The sequence below is a fragment of the Coptis chinensis genome, unplaced genomic scaffold (genome assembly GCF_015680905.1).
Source record: "Coptis chinensis isolate HL-2020 unplaced genomic scaffold, ASM1568090v1 utg653_pilon_pilon, whole genome shotgun sequence".
Taxonomy (NCBI): domain Eukaryota; kingdom Viridiplantae; phylum Streptophyta; class Magnoliopsida; order Ranunculales; family Ranunculaceae; genus Coptis; species Coptis chinensis.
The window spans coordinates 4,983-24,360 of NW_028238177.1; the positions used below are offsets into that span (position 1 = coordinate 4,983).

Sequence of the window (19,378 nt, forward strand, 5' to 3'; positions counted from 1 at the left end):
CGTCCTTCTGTCCTGGCATAGTGAATTCTTGATATAATAGGTTATCTTGATATAATTGGGGGTTGCCCAACACAAAACAGCAAACTTTTAATATTTCTTTTTGTTTTAGGTGTTGCCCAATGCAATTTCATGACGCCGGATCAAACTACCTTTTTTTTTTTAGGCCATCATAAGTTGGTCTTCATATTAGGCCATTAAAAAAATAAACTGACTTAGAAGGCCCAAAACATAATAATATACGTGCCACCTTTTCGGACATTTAAACAAAATTATGGCAGCCTGGCCGTCACTGGTATCAGTGGGTCAGGACAGCGTTACCAATTTCTACATTATGAAGGTAAAACAAGCTTCTAATTTAATATTTACATTCAATATCGTACAACAGTTTTTCAAAAGATATAGTAATCAATATGGATCTAATGACAATTAAAGGAAGAATAGTCAAATTCCATCCCCATCATACGGCTTCCATCTTTCAGTTACAACCCTGAATTGCTCGTCCCTCTTCCTAACCTGCAAAACAGAAAGTTATAATTTCTGTGTAAATATCATAGTTCAAGTGCCTGTACATGCAGTGCATATTGGATTATACAAAGATGGTAAACATGTAGCTATTCTTAATACACGTCCTTTATGGCAAACTTGTAGCTAGTCTATACTCTATACAGCTATGCTTTTACCCTTAATCTGAGAAAATGGATCTATCTCCACCTATAAAATGACAATGGCCATTATATTACCTCAACTAAGGGCTTCTTTCCGTGGAGCAACATATCCACACTCCTTTCCGTCTGCAAAAGAGAGGAGAAGAATATTTGAGGTAGTTACGTAATTAACCTAACAATAGGATAATCCTGATCTAAGACTTGAAATTTCTGTAGAAAGTAAGAGGAATGTTGTGGAAAGTTTCCACGGGTAACAATACATATATCAATCTGTCTGTATATCCATTTGGGAGGGTTTTGTTGGAACAGGTTTACCATCAAATTGTGGCTTCAGACCATGTGCATGTGTTCCACACTTCCACTTCCACATATGGCATAAACTGTGAGGGCTACTTTTGTTTACTTACATAAATCTAGTTTTTGGGATAAAATTACAAAGAGTATTACATACTCGATGCGTAACCCAGTAGTTCCTTTCCCTCATCTCAATCAGAAAAGGGAATGTAGGAGGAGCTTTCCTCTCCAGAATGCTTTTCTGACTACGTCTTGCACGAGCTTCATCATCTCCAAGAGTAACAGTTTCAACTCCCCCAATCTGGATATACACGAAAATCTGAATTAGTTGATTAAACCATTTAGAATGGTTCAGCAATACAGGTGTTTAAAAAGAAAAATGGTGTAATTATCCGAGTGGAAATTGAATCCAGGGCCTTGGCAATAACCTTCCAAGATCTGACCAACTCTTGCATTGGACTTTCTCCCAAGTACATTTCTAACTGAACTCATTTATCAAACAGTTCAATTCAATTTGAACATCGCAAATCTTTTTCTAATTTGAAAAAAAAAAAAAAAAACCATTTCCATGAGAGTAGAAAGACTGAATATTAGTGCAAGGCATTGGTGACAGTAGTGGAGAAAATTTGCTGTAATATTGAAGACGACGTCATGTTAAGATATAAAGAGCATACCAGATCAGCTAGTGTATGATTTTTTATTATGTTCTCGAGCCGCTCTCCATGGGCAGTGCCAATCAGCATCACTCCTCTTTCGGCTATCGAACGACAAGCAAGTGCCTCTGCTTCAGTCCCAATCTCGTCGACTATGATCACCTCGGGCATGTGATTCTCTACTGCCTCAATCATGACTTTATGCTGCATGGATGGTTCTGGAACCTGCATTCTCCGTGCACCTCCAATTGCCTCATGTGGTATGTCACCATCTCCTCCAATTTCATTGCTAGTGTCAACAATTACCTATCAAACCAATACTATCATTTGGTGAAGGCACCACGTTTTATATTGTGTTAGGTAAATAGAACATGCTAACGGGAAATCACCATGGAGCCCGTTGCACATAGAGATTGAGATAACACTACACACCACTCTTTTGTGGAGCTCATCAGCCAGTACACGTGCAATCTCACGCATAACAGTAGTCTTACCAACTCCTGGCCTGGTAAGATCAAAAGATAACTACTGTAATACGAATTGAATAATAAAGGCTCTGGTTACATATTTGTACTTGATGCTTGTCAGGTATTTAAACATACTGCTACTTATTGTTAAAAAGCTTTTAAAAAGCACAAGCAAAATATTGTTGCAATTAGAAGGTATTTGGTGTAAGAGTAGTTGTTTCAGAAAAAATGAAACCTTTGTTTCTTAATTTTAGCACCACTAATGCGTGTAGTGTACGTTGTCAGTGTGTCAAAGATGAATTTGGTAGAACCATAAGGAATGGTGGAAAAACTCAAGGAGATGGAGTTCTGAAACAACAAATGAACAAGAGCAAGCTTCCAAAGCATTTTGGAATTGCATAAGGTAGGAATTTGTGCAACTAAACAAAAATCAACAGAAAACAGTGGACAAAGTAAGTCTAGGAACATATACCACAAGGTTCTACTTCCTCATAGTTGGACAGTAACTGTCTAGAGGTATATAAATATACGAAAGTTCACCTGCCAAGAAACAGGATGCTTTCACCGTAATGAAGGAGATCATGAACCATGTCAATGTGGCCACTAACTGCGCGGCCAACTCTGCAAGTCAAACCAACAACCAACCCTTTGCGACTCCTAATTGCAGAGATCCTGTGCAATGTACCCTCAATGCCAGCTCTATTGTCTCCTCCAAACTCTCCAACAGCACTCTGAGCGTCTTCCAACTCTTCCATCGATACCTGTTCAAAGCAATGGAAATTAAAAAAAAAAAAAAAAAAAAAAAAAAAAAAAAACTTTAATATCTAATTATGGAAGAATGGTGAACTTGCCTCTGTACTTCGCAAATATTGGCCGCCAGATTCACCAAGAAAACGGGCTTCAGGATAACGACCCAAATCCAATATGACCTACAGAAGCAGAAGCAGAAAAAAAGGGCTAAGCATCATGATGGGTGGATGTGGTTCAGATATGCTAGGATGATAGAGAGAATATTCTAAAGTTTGATTGTAGAAGAAAAAGAAAACCTCTAGAAGTTGAGCTCTTCTGGGTTCATTGCGAAGATTGTCGCGCAAATCTGGAGGCAGAATCTGTGGAAGAGAGAGAATAGAGAGTGAATTGAATAAAGGAATAATGAAATGATGGAGTATGGAAATATATATACCTCCAAGAGTGCGTGAAGATCGTCCTCCACAACCACAAAACCATTGTTGTTTGAAGATGATAATATTGTGTGGCGATTGAAACCAAAATGAATTCTCTTGGGACGAGTAGTAGTTGTCAAAAAAGTAGAAGAACAAAGTGGGATTACACTTAAACACATTGTTCGTGTCCTACAATTACTCCTCTCCCTCGCCTTTATCCAATCCAAACTAATAATACAAACTAGACACAAAATTAAATTCAGAACCGATAAGATATATTACAAACCGAAACCGAACCGACCCAAACTAACTAATGTATTTGACAAAAACGGTTTCTGTTTTGGAGTCTCACCTGAAATACAAGAGTTTATGTTGACGGATAATACACCATTGATTGTAAAAGACTCGTGCACTCATGGCCTAATTCGTCCTTATCTGACCATCTCTAATTTATCTGCAAGATTTTGCCAGGCTTAAGAATCAGTCTCATCTTGCAGATCCTTTATGAACTGCGGCAAAGATTTCAAATAGCAGAAGTGGAGAATAATGCAGTAATTGATGATTTGTTCATCAAGCACAGTAGTAGCGTATACATTTCTAAACGACCGAGTCAAAAACTCAAAACAGTATAATTAGCCGGAGTTCCAGGATTACTTGGTAGAGCTCTTGAAGTTTAGGAGCATACTTTGTGGCACTTTGAACTCCAACATGGTCAAATTATAAAATGAAAACCAAAAACAATCTGATGTAGTCTAGGCGAAACAACATTCGACAGAAGACTTCAATAGATACCAAATATTCGTTATGCATCCAGCAGGCTAACACATTTTTAAAACTTGAAAAAATATTAAAATTTCAACATGCAATTATCAAACGAATTTGGAAAGGAAACGAGAGAAGCTAAGGAACTGCATATTAGCAAAAGATGAAGGATGACAAATGCATACCACCACTCACGTAACCAGAAATAAACAAAGTAAAGGCATAACAAACTATAAAAGTGGTGGCAATTATTGCTCCTTGTCTGAGTAAAATAATCACAACTAAGAGAGCACTTCCGTAAAATTTATTGTTACAATGAAATCTGTTCAGGTCTTCAGGCAAAGTAAACACAACTAAGAAAAGTACAAACAGTGTACTCGGGTAATCAGAAAAACCTGTTATTTTTACATACATCATGAGAAAGACTGATATAACATTAACATAATGGGAACAAATGCATCAAATGCTCAAAATCATGGCAGGTATTTGATAGCCGCGCATCCATCTAATCACCAAGAATGCACAAATGATCATCATAAGAAAGTAGCTTGGTACTTCCACTACATCAAGGTGTCCAGGGAGCAGGTGGTGGTGGGGATGTCGGAAACATGGGAGGCACAGCAGAGAACATCGAATTTATATCAATCCCAGTTCGGACGCCCGACAAAGCCACAAGTGAAGCTACCAGACCTGCATTGCCTGCAAGTGTAGGCTCGGTGTAGTTGTAGTTAGTACGTACATCACGAAATTCATCATTCTTGTCCGGGCCTGCAACCATGGCTCCAACAACTATGTTGGGATTAGGCTTCGGACTATCTCTCCACTTCCATTCTCCTTTACAATTATATTTAACCCTGTTATTTGGTATCGATGCTCCTCTATGATGAACGTGCTTTGGATAAAGATTACCGAAACCTACAACATAGCTCATTTTTCGAGGATTCTCACCAAGGATATAATTGATCTGCCAAAATCCAAATAACATAGCTCATCAGAGATCACCTGATAAAGTGGGTTTGAAATGAGGGGGGGGAGGGGTTACACACCTGGGTCTTGGCAAATTCCCATAGCACTTCTATTGAGTAAAAATTGGGTCCACAATACCATCCTGGTGTATCTGCAGCTTCAAGATAATCACTGTATAGTGTAGCTTTTTTTTTTTTTTCGATATTAACTTACCCATCTCATAGCTATTAACTTAAAACACCATAGGTTGTATGTTTTGTTCAAGCATACACTTCGGAAGATGGCTCAAACTTAACTCTTGGATAGCCCATCCAGCTAAGTCATGAGCCTCCCCATTATAAATCCTACTTATCCAACTAAACCTATGAAACTGTAAGGAAGATACAAGATTGTGTATCGAGTCTCTCAAGCTCTCCAAAGCCCAGAAGCAACTTGGACTTGTGATTGCTTTAATCACCTCAGCACAATCTCCTTGGAAAATGACTTCCTTCGGCCCATTTGTTTTTTGTCATCACGGTGCCGCCGCCACGCCAACATCTCTGCGCTTCTTGCCGACCTTGCCTTACACCTCCTTGTTCTGCTCTCCCCAATTCTGCCTTCATCATCATTTGCGATGCGATTTCGCTGCCCATCTGTTTCTTTGGTAAAAGCGGCGTCAAACCTAATAATTACCGCGGTCATTAGGGATGTCGGCAAAAGTCGATTGGGATAATCATTCAAAAGCATATCTATATTAAAGTCGGGAAGAAACTCCCTCCTCCTTGAAAGCTTGCCCGGCATTTCATGGCCTCCACAGAGCTCCTCACGAAAGCACCCTATCCCTATTAGCACATACGTTTCAAATCGATCTCATTTCTAATCCTCCGGATGTTATTAAGCATGCGGCAAGCCAAAGACCCCAAAGATAGGCTATGTCCTCCTTAGTACTGGGTCAGTCGAGAAAAGTTTCCACCCATTTTTGTATGGTACCCCCTTCGAGGTCCAATCACCCTAAGCCCCCAAGCGGATGCAAAACCAAAGGGCTCTCACCCAATCACACTCAAAGAACAAGTGTATGTAATGGGTTTTCCATGGTCTTATAGCGAAGGGGCATGATAGGTCCCCTTGGACCTTCTTTTGGATCGGTTGTCCCCCAGGGGAGACCAAGCATATCGACTTCCATAGGAATAAAATAGTGTTGGTGGGAGTCTAGCCTTCGGATGTGTGCAATGGTCTTCGAGCTATATTTGGAAGTCCGGTCCTCCCACTTGGCGTGTGCGGCATGGAGTAAGCAGATTTCACGGTTAAGCTCCGGACTATCCTCACACCAAATCGCCTATCCTTGCTAGCCCCCAAAGGCCTTACTACCACTTCACGAATCTTTTGTCTTATAAATGGCTCAAAGTGTAGAGCTAGCACCTCTGGTCCCGGCCGGTCCATCATTTTGAAAAGGTCAACCACTTTCATATTCTCAAGCTCGGGGTTATTCACCCCTAGCTCTCTCGAGGGTCCTTGGTTTCCCATTGCACATCAACCAAGGATCCTTCATAATGAAGTGGATTTCCCATCATGAATGTTCCAAAGGACCCGCTTCATCGATAGTATTATACACCCTGTGTATACCTTTCCAGAAGAAAGAGGCATAATCAGGTGGCTTTTCAATATCCCCTATCCAATTTTTGCTGTATATACTATATAGAGTTTTGGTCCACATGGACTCCACATCAGTGGCAGCCTTCCAAGGCAACTTGGCCAACATGGCCACATTCATCTCCCTTGTTTTTCTGAAACCCAGCCCTCCATATTTTTTGGGCTTACACATGTGTTCCCACCCAATGGTGTGGACACTTTTTGCTGTTTCTGTCCCATTCCAAAAGAAATCCCTACAGGCCTTGTCTATTTTATCACAAGTCGAAGCAGGCAACATGTATGTAGACATAGCATATATAGGTGTTGCTTGGGCCACAGAGCTTATAAGAGTAGCTCTCCCAGCCTGAGACAACACTTTGGCTTTCCAGCCCTTGATCTTTTTGTGGACATTATCAACTAAGAAATCAAAATCTTCTGATTTCCTTTGGGATACATATTTGGAATCCCTGTGTATTTCTCTGCGGGTGCAACTGCCTCATTTTCGGAACCTTTTAAGCCTCGACTTATTTACGATTCTCACATTCCTCTTGAAAAACATACTAGACTTGTCAAAATTAATTTTCGTCCGGATGCCTCCCGGTAATCTTGAGGATCATGCGAGGGTGCCCCCATCGATGGAGTTGGCTTTAGTAAACAGAATCAAGTCATCTGCATATAACAGATGAGTGATGGGGGGACCTCTTTTTTATTTTGATACCATGTATCAACCCCTCTTGCTCTTTTTTAGCTATGAGCCTAGATAGAGCCTCAGAGACTAAAATAAAGAGATACGGGGATAATGGATCCCCTTGCCTTAACCCTCTTTCAGGTTTAAACTTCTCCAGAGGAGACCCATTAAGTAAGACTTGAAAGGTGACAGAGGTCAAACATTCTTTGGATCATTCCTCTCCACTTATCATTGAAGCCTAGCTTCTCAAAGATTTGCCCAAGAAGGACCATTCCACTGTCATAGGCCTTAGCCATGTCCATCTTGAGGGCCACCCAACCCTCTCCCTTAGATTTCATATGCTTCATGTTGTGAAAAAGCTCACAAGCCAACCCAGTATTATCCCCAATACTCCTGCCCTTGATAAAGGCCCCTTGAAAAGGGGACACAATCTTATTAAGGTGACATTTTAACCTATTAGCCAGGATCTTAGAAATAATCTTGTAACAGAAGTTACAAAGGCTTATAGGCCTGAACTTGGAAACATGATCAGGATTGGTGATCTTTGGTATAAGGGCTATAAAGGTTTCATTAAAACTAGGATTAAGATTCCCAGTAATGAAGAAATTTTGCACAAAGGACACCATACTGGGTCCAACAATGTCCCAGCACTTCTGATAAAACACCCCTTGGAACCCATCTGGGCCAGGGGCTTTTAGACTCCCCATCTTTTTAATCACTTTCCATATCACATCACTAGTAGGGAAAAGCCCGGAGAATCTCATTTTCCCTTTCCGTAATACAAAGGGAATTTGAACAAATCAAGAATATGGTCTTTTTTGGGGGATGGTGGAAGCAAAGATATGAGAGAAGTAGTCATTGATGTTGACTCCTACTTCCTCTTCTCTATACTCCACTCCCATCATCATTTTTGAGCTTCTCAATTCTATTCTTCCTTCTTCTATAAATGGTGAAAGGTGGAAGAATCTAGTATTCCTCCCCACTTCTTTGATCCGATTGATTAGTAGATTTCTGTTTCCAGAACTCTTCTTCTTTAACCAACCAATCAAGCGGTTGGGATTCAGGTTTTTTGCTCTCTCATAGTTTGTGATGGAGAAGGTCTTAGAGAGGACCTCATTAAGCTCTCGCTGAATCTTAGTGATGTTAGTAAAGATATTGCCAAAAACATGCTTGTTCCAGTGATTGAGACTTTGTTGGGTAGACTTTATTTTATTTAAAACATTCACATCAGGCATATCATGCCTCACCACGTTCCAAGCATCATCAATCACAGGCCTGCAAGTGTCATCCCTAAGCCACATGTTATAAAACCTGAAAGGTTTGGCCTTCTTAACCTTGTTCTTTTCCTTATTAAGAGTTATCAACATAGCCAAGTGGTCAGAAGAAGCAGTGGCGAAGTGGTCACTTGCATGTTAGGGAACAAACACAGCCAGTTGGCAGTAGCCAAGGCTCTATCTAACCTTTCCAGAATATGATCTTTAATCTTTCTGTGGTTACTCCATGTGAATTTAGGTCCTTTATACCCCAAATCAATCAAACCTAATTCATTTATCACATTGTTAAACTCTAGCATACTCTTATTCATGACACTCCTACCACCAATCTTTTCATCTAAGGAAGATATAGCATTGAAGTCTCCAAAGAGACACCAGGGGCCGGAATAAGAGTAGCTATATCCTTAACTCATTCCAAACTTTATGCCTCATTTCATGACGGGATGACCATAAACAAAAGTAAAGAACCAAGGTACATTAATTTGGAAATTCAAAATTTTACTGTTATGTGATTACGTATGCGCTCCCAAAATCTCGGCTCCACTCCTTCTTTCCACATCAGCGACAAGCCCCCACTCGACCCTTTAGCCATCACACTGAAACAACTACCATACTTAATCGCTTACTAACATACTCCATCCTTTCACTACTTGCTTTTGTCTCCCAGAGGCATATCACATCACGGACTATGACTCCCCACGAGGTCCTTTAGATGTTGAATTGCCGTGGTGGTACCAATACCGGCAATTCGTAAATACTCATTGTGGTGGTGGTGTGAAGGGAACTGACCAGCGCGAACCCCGGAGGAGTAGTGTCTGGAGACCTCCTTTGCTTGACCTTCCACTTACCTTCCTTCTCGTCCCATGCCCTTCCCTTTACGTGCCCCATGGCTCGATCCTTCCCCCTTTCGCAATCTTGTATTTCCCAAATAATTTTGTCTTGTTCTTCTTGCCCTCGTATCCCTTGAAGCTGCAGCTAGATCATCATCCACCGCTAGGGGTGAAGGTTGATCCACATATCCTACTATATCTGTTTCATAGCCACTCATCACCTGAGCCCCATATATAGTGATTCCTCTCTCCATATTCTTCTGACTTGCCTTTTTCCGTTCTTCATTCATCTTCAGAGTATAGTTTTCATCCATGTTATCTATGATTTCAGAGAAATCTGACTCTTCATCTTCCTCTGTCTCAGTCTGATCGTCTTCTATAGACTCCGAGGTAGAGAAAGATGGCTCAGTGGAGGTAGCCTGACCCATAGAGTCTGATTGTCTCTGAGATCCAGTTGAATCACTAGAAATAGGAATGATTTGAGCATCTTCAGGGATCAGTTCTTGGCCTAACCCACGTCTCCTCATTTCATCTGCATAAAGTTTTGCCTTCTTTGATCGGCCAGCCATCACCCTTAGACTCTTTCTGGTCCAATACCCATCGCCATTGTGTGCCATTTCCTCCCTTTCTCTCCACTCAACTGATTTCCTTTTTGATCCAGCCTTTATTAGCCCTTGTTCTTCTTGATCCCTTTGTATAGTCTTTTTTCTGCAGGCCTCTCTACTTCCCCTACCTTTTTTCCTTTTCGAGACCATGACCTTAACTCCCCTACCACGCGTTGTCCTACTATCAAATAAAAAAATGTGTTCTCCACCTGTTGATGTGCTACCCAGCGCTGGTACAGGGGCAATCCTTTCATGAGGCTGGTGGGAAGCCTGGGAAATATCAGTTTTTGGTTGGGAGACCAAACCATCTTGTCGCGCCTCCTCGATTTCCACCACCACTGCGGTAGCCCTGTGGCTAGAGATCTCTCCCTCGCGCAGCTCTAGATTCTCTGTCTTCTTATCTCCTTGATCTGATTCAGTTTCCACAGCTATGCTCCAGCTGTCCTCATTTTGCTGGGTTTGGGCCCCTTGCTCATCCAGCCCATCTCGTCCACCTTGGGCTTTATCTAAGCTCTTTTCCCCTCGGCCCTTTCTCCAATCCCCTTTGGGCTTCGAGCCCAAACATCCGAATCGGTCGAGTTGTTACCCCTTCCCTTTCTTTGTTTTTACGCCCTTGGCCCATTAAGTTTATGACCGTTAAACTAGCGTTGTCTCGTACACGGAGACCGGGTATCTTTGCATCCTCCGTCCTTGTTTCCTTGTCTTGTTACGCCTTTCACATGCGGACAATTCCTTTTCCCTCTTGTCTTGTCTGACTTGCCCGTTGTTTTTCCGGCCACCATACTCCGTCGTATCTCCTCCGCTTGCCGGCTTTTCATCCATCCGCAGTTTTGCTGGTGTTCCTGATATGGTGACCATATGCTTGCCTGTGTACGCTATTCCATTGTAGAACTGATTAGCCCTCAGTTGGCTTGTGAAAAAAGGTTTGATATCTTTCTGTGAGCCACCACATTTGAGAAGTTCATATCGGTGTTGTGCTCGTATTCTGCATGTGTATTGGTCATGGCCAATCACTCCACAGAAGAAACAGAACACTTCCAGTTTCTCATACTTTAGCCTGACTGTTATCGTTTCTCCAGTTTCCAATTTTACATTTTGATCTTTTGAGAGCCTTTCTCTGATATCTAGTTCCACTCTTACTCTGACTATCGGTCTATTGAACTCAGGGGGACATGATAGATCCACCTCCATGACCTTGCCGAGCTCTGCCCCTATTCTCCACACATTGACTTTATTTATCCTTTCTCTTGGGAGATCCCAAATCTGGACCCAGAATTTAACAAACTCAAAGTCATATTCTGCAAGATTATAGTTCCTGTTCCATTCCTTTACTGAGAATATATATCCATACAGCACCCAAGGCCCATTTTCTATCACATGCTTCCGCTCCAGATCATCCTCAAACACTACTTTCACATGTTCCCGATCCATGAGTTCCAAGTTGATGTGCCCTTTTGTTTGCCAGGTCCGATGCAGATCTTCCCCCAGCCCCTCCAAGTCAATTCCTTGACTCCCATACATCCTCCCTACTATAGTCAAAGCATCATTCACCGGTTCCTCTATATTGAGGCAATCTATCTCCACTACAGCTTTCTTTCTTGAGAAGAAAAGCTGGTGCATCTCCTTTTGGAGTTTGTCTATTTTATTTTGATCTCTATTTTGGTTTCTGTTGTTTCCTGAGGAGGCTTCCCCCAAGGTTATTTCCTTCTTCTTCATGACTACCGACCTAGGTCCCTAGACCAACCCCACTACCCCTGCCTCTTGCCAAACCTTACAGGACCCTACTGGGAGTAACCTACTCAAGACAAAGACAGGTGAGCAGAGCGCTATGTGAGGTTTGACAATAAAAGATCCCAAGGGGAAAGGATATAGAACCATAAACCACTTTGCTTGGTTCTCAAGACCACAATAAGCGAACAGAATGGAAAGTGAGATTTGAAAAAGGGGGGACAATGAAGAAATAAACTTTGTTGCTGCTATCGCCCGCAGTAGAGGCTCTGTTATTTGGTCCAAAGTTACTACTGTATAGTGTAGCTAGAAAGGCAGCATTGACAACATATTGAAGGGGCTGCGGCCTTCCATGGTTTAGTTGTATTAAACCACCTGCGACAATTTAACAGTAAACATGAGGTAAGACATTAGACAATACCAACAATATGGGAAAATAAAACAGATATTGACAAACCTTTAGTTCTATTGAAGCTTGTGAAAACAGGTAAGTATGAGCACATCATTATCTCAGAACTTCTGTGCAATATGAGGAGAATATCCTCGGCTGGATGACCCGGGCTGAGGAAAAGTCTCAACCGGGTCAGCAGAACCCTGCGAAGGGAACTTTTTGTCCCCGGGGGGGGGCAATATTGGGCCGAGGTGGGACAAAAAGTTCCCATTCGTGCAGGTTCTGCTGACCCGGTTGAGACTTTTCCTCAGCCCGGGTCATACAGCCGAGGATATTCTCCTCATATTGCACAGAAGTTCTGAGATAATGATGTGCTCATACTTACCTGTGGGATTGCAGTCCCAAGGTGAGACCGGCACGCAGGGCAGCGTTATAATTTGTAGCGTGGGTCAGATACTTGGGTCTCCGGTTGCAAAAAACAACCAGGAGGACACCCACAGTATCTCATCCCAGACCCCACTTGAAGGGTCTGATGATCGGTTGCATGTCTTGAGGTGACACGCATCCCATGCATATGCAAACAATAATTCAGATCCCTGTACGAGTTTCGGAGAATATTCACTGTCCCTGGACACTATAGATGCAGCGGCCAAAGCAGCTGCCATTTCAGCAGCGAGATCAGGACAACTGTGGCATTCATAAACAGGGCGCTGGTAGTCAATGTCTTCAGGTCGCACCCAGCAATAATGGTCATTCGGAGTGGTTGCCTCTCCAGAAGTGTCACCAACGCCAACTTGGGCATAGATCCTGTCAATTTTGTCCGCAGACGAGTTGAAGATCTTAAGAAGGTAACCGGTCCCCCACTTGATAGTTTCTTTGATGTGGTTGAGCTCACCGGCAGCTTCGTATTTGGCGCTGTACTCTATGACACTCCAACTGAGCATGGTCATGGCAAAAGAAGCAGGGAAATTGAATTTAATAGCGTCGCCTGCATCGTAGAAGCCACCCACCAGATTCTGACGGACAGCTGGATCAGATATGCCATCTTTCATACCGGAGTTACCCCTCCAGGAGACGTTATTATGCTTAGGGAGAGGGCCAGCTGCAAAGAGGAAACAAAAGTACCCATCCATTAGTGCTAAAGTATGCAGGGGTAAGAAATAGCAAGTAACCATGACAGCGAATGGAAAGAAATTATAATCCATAATTGCAGTGGAGTGTAAAGAGTGAGAGAGTGAAAGCAAAATGGGATTATGCATAGTAGTAAGTGACACTGAAAATGAAGTAACGTAAGCAGTATGGATGTGTTAATCTATCTGAGAGCTCAGGAGAATGGTGCAGCAAGTAAGAATCGAGCTAAACAAGAAGTAACTAGTGATATGGAAGATCTGAGTAGTTACATTTCTGGGCATTGAAGAACATGAGCGCCTTGTGGAGAGCGAGAGTGTAGTTGTCCGGGGGAGGGTGAGAGTGGTTATGGCGAGAAGGCACCTTGTCAATTATTATGACTCCTGAGATGATTATAACTGCTGCTACTACGAAGGCAGCTATGAACCTGCTGAAAGCCACCTCGTTCCTCCTCCACCCAGAGTTGCTCCTCCACCCAGGGTGGAGGAGAACCACCTCCTCAACTCCTCAAGTATTGATAAGAGGTTTCTTATTGAGTTTGAGATGAATGCGATCTTTGGTTGTTTCACGAGGCATTCTTAAAAAACTCTGGTTACTAAAAACTGACAAACGTTTCTTTTAGTATAACAAAGAAGATTCCACCTATTATGAATTATGACAAACCCACCGACGGACCCAGAATTTTCCTGGTTGAATACAACTGTCCATAATTTGAACTTTTTCTTTTATTTTTTTTTTTTTAAAAAAATAAATTTTAGTATAGGGAAGTGAGAATTGTTCATTTCTTTTAAAAAGAAATAAATTGTTAAATACCAGAAAAGCAGTAACCCTCTCTCTCTCGCTCTCTTTTGTTTTGAATCCTTTTCATTTTCTTCTTTGTTTTTATGCTATTTATTACTAAAACTGCACCAACTTTAGTTGAGTGGAAGTTGTTTGCCAACACAGATTCCGCCCGAGAATATCATCTTCGGCCCTGTCTCAGTCTCGAGGGTTACTGCTAGCGTCCTGCCCACTTAAGGGTAGGCCCATCCTTGCCCAAATACAAACAAAAGCTATTGGCCACAACTTTGCCTTTAATTATGGTATCTGCTGTATCTAAAAATATCGATCTCTTAACATTATGGTACATTACAGTTTTGCACTATTCCTTTGCGATACTAAAATATTGACATCAAATACATACATAGTAAACGACAATCTGTTAATGAAAAACGACATTGTACTGATGATTGTCGTCGAAAACAATCACAGAAACCATTATACAAAAATATACTGAGTACCCTATCTTATCGAATAATGAAATATTTGTTTGCAATTGTAAACCCTAAACCCTAGTTCATGTAGTTGTTCAATTTTTTGTTGAATGATAATGTTGTGTTTATTTACATTTATTGTTGTTATTGGCTTTGTGCAGGATCAGGCAAATGAGATATATAAGAAAATAGTAGACCATAAGTCTACGAGGGGAAGAAATCGAGATGCATTTTTGGCTGTTTGTATGTTCGTTGCTTGTCAGCAAGAACATAAGCCTTACACCATAAAGGGTACAAGCTAAGCTTCCTTAATATGTGGATTTCTTCCTTATTTATATTACTAATCCCAACCTACTTGATCTGCAGAGGCGCTTTTGTTCCTGTCTAGGCATGAATCACCAAGCTATTAAAGCTGCACAAGAAGCAGTCCATAACTCATTCCAATGCATCAAGGCTGATACCTAATTGGTATGCCAAGGATGAAGACCTAAAGAATCTTGGCACTCTTTGTCAATGATGAACTCATTCCAATGCACAGTGTTAAAACGGAGTAACTGGTGCAAGGCCGTGGACAGCGCTAGCCATTTTGTATATTCAGATTTCAGACAAGTGTTTTGCGTCATTTATAACAAAAAGATATTTTTTTCTATTTTCTCCCAAGGCATTAACTTCCTTTTCGAGATCAAAAAGTAAGACGGTGCTTTACCTACATCTCTCTTGCTAAGATAACTTTTAAACGACAAGTATACATATTTAATTTAATCATACGAACCAAAATTTATCTCTTTGGAGCTCTTAGATAATCATAGCGCAAAATTATGTATGAGAGGGACATTGAGCAGAGTTCTCTGTAGAGTCCAATATAGCATTACACAATTTCACTTGAATTATCTTTTATCTAGCCATATATCGAATGAAAATAGTACTTGATTCCACAAGCGCAATTTGTCATGGTCTGGCACTTCTGAGTGAAAAAACTTTGTTGTCATTTAAACTTTAGATTATCCACTACAAAGTGTGTTCACAAAAAATGCTTCTCGCAACAACCAAAACGCACCTCATGGGTGGGTGGCATAGTAAAAATAAATAATTTCATGTCTAATAAATCCGACAATAAAAACATAAAAATAAATAAATAAATAAATAAATAAATATATATATATATATATATATATATATATATATATATATATATATATATATATATATATATTAAGAGTGTTCATAGGTCGGTTCTTACGGTTTAGGTTCTAGGTCTATTTTTAGCGGTTCCTATCGGGTTCGGTTCTTTCGGGTTTTTTTCTATATTTTGAAAACTCGGACCCATACCCATTAAATAAGTCGGTTCCAATTCCGGTTCCGGTTCCTTATCGGGTTATACATTTTTATTGCTAAAATTATTATTTTTAGTTATATAACCGATATAAAAGTTGGTTTACGGGGACTATAACACTTGTCATCGATATTTTTGTCCTCTCATAAGAAGTAATGGTCCTAAATTCAATAATAATATTTGAAAGTTATATAAAAATTTTAAATACATTCTCATACATTATATGTATGTATATATTTTAAATCGAACATATGTATATTATACTATACGTAATGCGTCATATATAGAATAAATACCACATATACAACAATTGTTAGTTAGCATTGCACGTATTCGTTATCTAATATATATACATGTAATATATCAAGCACGTACACGTTCATGTATTAGTTAATATAGACAGTGCATAAGTTAATTCATAGTATACGACTATATGTATAGACGTAGACACGTAAATATTATTATTAATATTTATAATACACATATTTAATGTAATATTATAAAATATGCATTTAATAACACACATTCACTATTATGCTAAATGTTATATATATTTAGTATAATTTTACACCTAACAAATATAGACTATATATAATACTATATATAATAATAATGTTTGGGTTTATTTTTATTTAGTGTAATATAATACTAAATTTTATATATCAAAATCAAACTAATCGGTTCCGGTTTCGGGTCGGGTACCCATCAGTTTTTTACTATTCGGTTCTAACGGGTTCGGTTCTTTATTGGGTCGGTTCTTGAAGACCCACTTTAAATGGATATAACATTTTAGGACCCAGACCCGCTATAAATGGTTCCGGTTCGGGTAATTGGGTACCCATGCACACCCCTATATATATATATATATATATATATATAGTAACGTCAACAAATTCATGTCTTGCACAATATCACAACCAAATCAAGTACTAGAGAAAATAACTATACTTTAAGCCCAATTGTTTCAGACTTTCAGCTTCAATTCATCGTCATTGTTGGCGATGGAGTTTGATGTAGTGATTGTTGGAGCTGGAATAATAGGATTAACAATAGCACGACAATTTTTTAAATAATCAAATTTATCAGTTGCTGTAGTTGATGCAAAAATATACCGAGTACCCTATCTTATCAAATAATGAAATATTTGTTTGCAATAATTGTAACTTTTTGCAATATTTCAACAATATAGTATGGCAGGCTTTCTCTAAAACGACCATATTCATGGGCAGTTTATATTATATATATAGTGTCTTGCACAGCTTATATGGTGTCGTCTGTACAAAGCAGTGTTTTTTACGACACTGTATCAGCTGTGCAAGACACTATATAAGCTGCCCACGAACATGTCAAAAAATCAGAATTCCAAATATAATGTCGAAATATTCAAAATTCTGAATTATCTGAATTTCCGAATGTGATAGGGGTTGAAATTTAATGAATTTCGGTTTTTAGATTTGTCGGAATTTCAAAAATTCCGAACTATGGCTGTATCTAAAAATATCGATCTCTTAACATTATTATGGTACATTACGGTTTTGCACTATTACGTTGCAATACTAAAATATTGACATCAAATTCATACATAGTAAACGAAAATCTGTTAATGAAAAACGACATTGTACTGATGATTGTCGTCGAAAACAATCACAGAAACCATTATACAAAAATATACCGAGTACCCTATCTTATCGAATAATGAAATATTTGTTTGCAACTGTAAACCCTAAACCCTAGTTCATGTAGTTGTTTAATTTTTTATTGAATGATAATGTTGTGTCTATTTACATCTATTATTGTTATTGGCTTTGTGCAGAATCAGGCGAATGAGATATATAAGAAAGTAGTAGACCATAAGTCTACGAGGGGAAGAAATCGAGATGCATTTTTGGTTGTTTGTATGTTTGTTGCTTGTCAGCAAGAACATAAGCCTTGCACCGTAAAGGGTACATGCTAAGCTTCCTTAATATGTGGATTTCTTCCTTATTTATCTTACTACTCCCAACCTCCTTGATCTGCAGAGGCGCTTCTGTTCCTGTTCTGTTCTGTTCCTGTCTAGGCATGAATCACCAAGCTATTAAAGTTGTACAAGAAGCAGTTTAGAACTCATTCCAATGCATCAAGGTTGATACCTAATTGGTATGCCAAGGATGAAGACCTAAAGAATCTTGGCACTCTTTGTCAATGACGAACTCATTCCAATGCACAGTGTTAAAACGGAGTAACTGGTGCAAGGCCGTGGACATCACTAGCCATTTTGTATATTCAGATTTCAGACAAGTGTTTTGCGTCATTTATAACTAAGAGATCTTTTTTTCTATCAAGGCATTAACTTCCTCTTCGAGATCAAAAAGTAAGATGATGCTTTACCTGCATCTCTCTTGCTAAGATACTTTTAAACGACAAGTATACATATTTAATTTAATCATACGAACTAAAATGTATCTCTTTGAAGCTCTTAGATAATCATAGCGCAAAATTATGTATGAGAGGGACATTAAGCAAAGTTCTCTGTAGGGTCCAATATAGCATTACACAATTTCACTTGAATTATCTTTTATCTAGCCATATATCGAATGAAAATAGTACTTGATTCCACAAGCACAATTTGTCATGGTCTTGCACTTCTGAGTGAAAAAACTTTGTCGTCATTTAAACTTTAGATTATCCACTACAAAGTGTGTTCACAAGAAATGCTTCTCGCAACAACCAAAACGCACCTCATGGGTGGGTGGCATAGTAAAAATAAATAATTTCATGTCTAACAAATCCGACAAAAAAAAACATAAAAATAAAAATAAATAATATATATAGTAACGTCAACAAATTCATATCTTGCACAATATCACAACCAAATCAAGTACTAGAGAAAATAACTATACTTTAAGCCCAATTGTTTCAACTTCAATTCATCGCCATTGCCATCGTTGGCGTTGGAGTTTGATGTAGTGATTGTTGGAGTTGGAATAATAGGATTAACAATAGCACGACAGTTTTTTAAATAATCAAATTTATCAGTTGCTGTAGTTTATGCAAAAATATACCGAGTACCCTATCTTATCAAATAATGAAATATTTGTTTGCAATAATTGTAACTTTTTGCAATATTTTAACAATATAGTATGGGAGGCTTTATCTAAAACGACCATATTCATGGGCAACTTATATATATAGTGTCTTGCACAGCTTATATGGTGTCGTCTGTATAAACAGTGTTTTTTACGACACTGTATCAGCTGTGCAAGACACTATATAAGCTGCCCACGAACATGTCCATTAACGGACGTGGATATGTCTATTTTAGAGAAAGCATGTATTGCAGTATGGACTTTTGACAATTGATTTGCAATATATATTCTTTGCAACTATAACTTGTTATGCTATTTCGACAATCGTTTTCACACTTTGCAATTGTAAGCTGTAACCATATGTTGCCAGTACTATTTTGATATAACATGAACATGTAATGTAAGTTAAAAGTCAAGCGAAGGAAAAACAGATAGACTCAAAAGAAAATTAAATAAATTATTATATAATGGAAAATGTTAAAATGTGTGTATTTAATTAAGTAAA

General features: G+C 39.3%; 1 protein-coding gene and 1 pseudogene across 2 annotated transcripts; both read right to left on the minus strand.

Annotated features, from left to right (window-relative positions):
- Positions 1–229: 229 nt before the first annotated feature.
- LOC147472870 (P-loop containing nucleoside triphosphate hydrolases superfamily protein) lies at positions 230–4,125 on the minus strand. The gene is made up of 11 exons (XM_086588101.1): positions 3,897–4,125; positions 3,595–3,696; positions 3,263–3,483; positions 3,126–3,188; positions 2,931–3,008; positions 2,620–2,840; positions 2,045–2,117; positions 1,634–1,918; positions 1,117–1,260; positions 741–791; positions 230–513 (listed from the first exon to the last, which is right to left on the minus strand). Exons 3-11 carry the CDS (start codon positions 3,419–3,421, stop codon positions 442–444), a joined length of 1,146 nt encoding a protein of 381 aa, XP_086444227.1. The 5' UTR covers positions 3,422–3,483; positions 3,595–3,696; positions 3,897–4,125; the 3' UTR covers positions 230–441.
- Positions 4,126–4,232: 107 nt separating this feature from the next.
- On the minus strand, positions 4,233–15,098 carry LOC147472871 (endoglucanase 9-like; annotated as a pseudogene). The gene is made up of 7 exons (XR_015210652.1): positions 14,963–15,098; positions 13,495–13,725; positions 12,476–13,196; positions 12,161–12,297; positions 11,998–12,078; positions 5,051–5,154; positions 4,233–4,968 (listed from the first exon to the last, which is right to left on the minus strand). The product of XR_015210652.1 is annotated as an endoglucanase 9-like (transcript).
- Positions 15,099–19,378: the final 4,280 nt, after the last annotated feature.

Coding starts and splice junctions, on each gene's coding strand:
- LOC147472870 (XM_086588101.1), bottom strand. CDS start 3,421: ATGTGTTTAAGTGTAATCCCACTTTGTTCTTCTACTTTTTTGACAACT. Junction 2,118..2,619: donor AGCATCCTGTTTCTTGGCAG/GTGAACTTTCGT, acceptor TGATCTTACCAG/GCCAGGAGTTGGTAAGACTA. Junction 514..740: donor GAAAGAAGCCCTTAGTTGAG/GTAATATAATGG, acceptor TCTGTTTTGCAG/GTTAGGAAGAGGGACGAGCA.